This window comes from Entamoeba histolytica, genomic scaffold (genome assembly GCF_000208925.1).
Source record: "Entamoeba histolytica HM-1:IMSS scf_1104750517315 genomic scaffold, whole genome shotgun sequence".
Taxonomy (NCBI): domain Eukaryota; phylum Evosea; order Mastigamoebida; family Endamoebidae; genus Entamoeba; species Entamoeba histolytica.
In genome coordinates, this window is record NW_001915160.1 from 7835 (window position 1) to 11785 (window position 3951).

Consider the following 3951-nt stretch of genomic DNA (forward strand, 5'->3'; position numbering starts at 1 on the left):
TTCTTGAAAATTAATTCCAAAAAATTTGAGATTCTGATTCTTCAAAAACTCTCTTCGTTCAAAAATAGTATATCTTACTCACTCCCCATGAAATAGAATTTTCTTTTTTAATTTAAAGTTACCTATTTTTGTAAAATTTATCTATTTAGTTTTATATTTATTTCATTTTATTCTATTCTTTTGATACTTCTTAATCATATTTTAAAGTATCTTTTCCTTAAAATAAATTATTACGTCTTCTTTTGTTCGTGTTAATTCTTTTCAAATGGGTATGAAAACTTATTTACTTTTTATTTCCATAATCCCTTCTACAAATATTATATACTCAACAGATTAACTCTTCTAATGTTCATTAAAAATCCATTCATATAATAAAAATAGAAACCAAAATTAAAGGAAATAAATTAATTTTACAATAATTATATCGAAGCTTCATTTTCTATAAAATATAAAAAAAATTTCATTGAATAAAATCCTTTTTTTCCTTGAATGAGGTATTATTCAAGTTTTATTTTATAAAATTAACTAAATATAACAACTTATTCAGTTTGTGTAAATATTTTAAAACTATAATTAAGAATAAACATTTCTACGATATTAAAATCTTTTTTTGTCATAATAAAAATATTTGACAAGTTATATTTATTACCAGAGTATTAATTAGATATAAATATATTTGTTTATATTCTATTTAAATGTATTTCATTTAAATTAAATAAAATTACACAACAGTTAGAGTTTTAAAACCTCTCAATAAATCTACTGTCTACAATTTTTAGAACAAAAATTTCTTTTTAACTATAAATTACTTTTACCAATGTTTTTATACGACAGTTTCGTTAATTTACTAATACGTTTAATTAAACTACTTTTTTATTTCATTTTTATTCAAACTAAACAACCCATTTCTTAGGTTATTCTCTTTGGTAAAAAAAAATAAAATGAATGTTAAAATACTGGTTTACAACGAAAATTAACTTTGACATAACCAACAAAAAACCCCCTACACTATAAACTTATTTCAAATGAGAAATACCTAAAAATAACTCCAGTTTTTTATTTGGTTAAATTCTTTATTATTAAATGAAAATGAATGAGAAATGAATAATGTAAATCAGAAACAACACACAAATATTAATACAAAATCAAATAATGAAATATCAAATAATAATTGAATATGATGAAGTAATTTAATAAGAAATATAATAAATAATAATAGAAATAATGAAATAAGATAATATGAAATAATAATAATAAAAGAAAATGATATAAATGATGATATTAATAATAAATGAAATTATATATAATAATATAATGATAATGAAATATTCATTCATAAAAAGTAATTAATTAAGTGTTAATAGAATTTTCATCTATTCTTCCTAGCTCAGGGGAGACTAATCCCATCCCTGAGCTTATTAAAAAAGAGTAATCTCTTTGTTAAACCTATCATTTATGTTTTTCTTGCAAAATGAGGAAAGCACTTCTTTCCTTTATTTCTTCCTATTAAGGTTTTTCAAACTTCTTCTGCTTATTTCTTCTTTTTAAGCCTTTGTTTGTTTTCTACCTTAATTTTAAGGAATTTCATTTTTCTTATTTTATGAATGGGAGAAGGAATCATTTTATTACTACTATATTACTTTGACTAATCTTCTTTTTAGTCTTACTTTGACTAATCTTCTTTTAGTCATACCCACACTTCAGTAGATTCTTATATTACATCCATGTAATATTCGACTGTATTCTCTTGCTGCACCCTTTGCAGCATTCCCTAATACATTCCTAATTCAAAGGCACCGTCATAACCAGATAATAACTGGGAGAGTCGAAGAATGAATTTGTACTAGGGTTTATGTGTGGTGTTTCAGACGTGCCACCTTCGATCTTATTCACAAAATAAGAAAAAAACATAAATAATAAATAAAATAAATTACTCAGTTTTAAGATTGTGTTATTTGATTAATATCCAATAATTAATGAATAAATGAGAGTTTTATTAACAGTTAATTATCTACTTGTTAATGAAATAATAAAAATATATTATAATGGATATTGATAAGATGAAATTATTCTTTATTAATATTATAGTATTATTAATTTATATTTTTCAAGAAATTTTAAACCTAGTTAAAAAAAAAAATATTGTTTATATTAGTCACTAGATTATGTATTTTTATGAATATATCAGTTACTTCAAATATTTCATTTTTCATTATATTCTTTTAAAAGATACAGATATATTAAGAAATTGAATGACATATTGTTTATTTACACTCTGTTAATTAAATAAACTAATTTAACTCAAAATATTCAATACAAACATGTCATTAGTATGTTTTATTATTAATTAATATATTTGAACTATTATCATTGATATATTCTTTGAGATTTAATATTATCTGTATTAATTATCTGATGAATTTCTTTCTTATAATATACCAATTTTGAAATAAGAATAATTGAAAATATTGAAAGTGGTATTTGTAAAGAATTAACACAACCAATAAGATGATAATTAATTTATTATATTTGATGTAATACTAACCATGATTAGTATGTCTATAATTACAAGTTGATTGAATAAAATTTTATATGAACAATCATTTCATTAATTGTTCATATATTTGAATTATCCTTTCTATTTTCTTATGAAATATATTATTTGTACAACATTATTATGTGAGAATCATTCATATACAAATATTTCAATTCTTCTTTATAAATGAAATGGTATTATTTTACAAGTAATGTAAATATATACCCTATCTACTGTTAATTGTTTCTCATTATCACATATTCTACATTTCATATTATTCAATACATTAGAAGAATATAAAATATGAATATATCAAAACACAAATATCCATATTAATAATAAATAAATAATGAATTATTTAGAATTGAATAATATTCTTTAAAGTAGATTTGATGTTTATTAAAATATTGTTAAATAAACATCATTTTATTCTCTAAAATTGAACAGAACAATAAACATAACAATAATAATATGAATTATTTGTTATATTTCTCTTTATATTTCATTTTATCATATTCTCAAAGTATTTCCATGTTCTTCATTTCTTCAATTTGCCGTTATATTCAACATTTTAGTATCATTATTCTTTCAACAACAAATTTCTCATTTTTTGTCCCAATGAATTGTTGTTTTGGAATATTAATGAACCATCCTAATTCCTCTCTACTTTCTTTCTTATTTAAATGACCAATATTAATATTTTCATTCCAACCACCAAATCGAAGAATATAATTTTGATTTGAATGAATAAACAATTTAGGTATTTCTTTCATTTCTTCATTTCTCCATAATTTAGGTAAAAGACCTAATTTGTTTTTAAATCCATAAAATGTCATTGATTTATCCATGATTATCCCTGAATAATCCTTTTTCATATTTTCTAATGAAATTCCAAATACATTTCCTTCATTTCCTTCAAATAAAATAAGAATATTTCCTTTATTCATTATTGTTTCTTTTAGTCTCTCATTTGAACATTCATTAATATCACTATCATATATTATCTCCATCTCTCTTCCTTTATTCCATTGATGTAAAATGTATTTTGCTTCTTCTTCTTTCATTCTTTCATCACAAATATCTTTACATTTATTATCTATTGTCTTAATTTCTTTTTCTATTCTTTCTCTTGTTATTTCAAAGTCTTTTTCAATATTTTTAATGCTTTCATTGAGTTGTTTATGTATATTATTCATTTCATTTGAAAGTTCTTTTAATTTTATGATATTTTGTGTGTTGTTTATCATTGTTTCAAGTTGGTGGTTCATTCCAATTCTTCGTTGAATAATATTTGTTTCATCTATTTGAATTTCAAATCTTTTTTTATTGTTTATTTCTATTTCTGATAAAATAAAATTAATTTGTTCCATCATGTCTTTCATTTTCTTCATTTCTTCCTTTAATGTTTCTTGCAT

General features: G+C 21.1%; 1 protein-coding gene across 1 annotated transcript, besides 1 other annotated feature; it reads right to left on the reverse strand.

The window, feature by feature from the left end:
• Positions 1-1335: 1335 nt before the first annotated feature.
• Positions 1336-1883: a repeat region.
• A 1216-nt stretch (positions 1884-3099) lies between these two features.
• EHI_067080 (uncharacterized protein) lies at positions 3100-3951 on the reverse strand (the record flags this gene model as incomplete). The annotated part of the gene is made up of 1 exon (XM_643755.1): positions 3100-3951. One exon carries the CDS (start codon positions 3949-3951, stop codon positions 3100-3102), a length of 852 nt encoding a protein of 283 aa, XP_648847.1.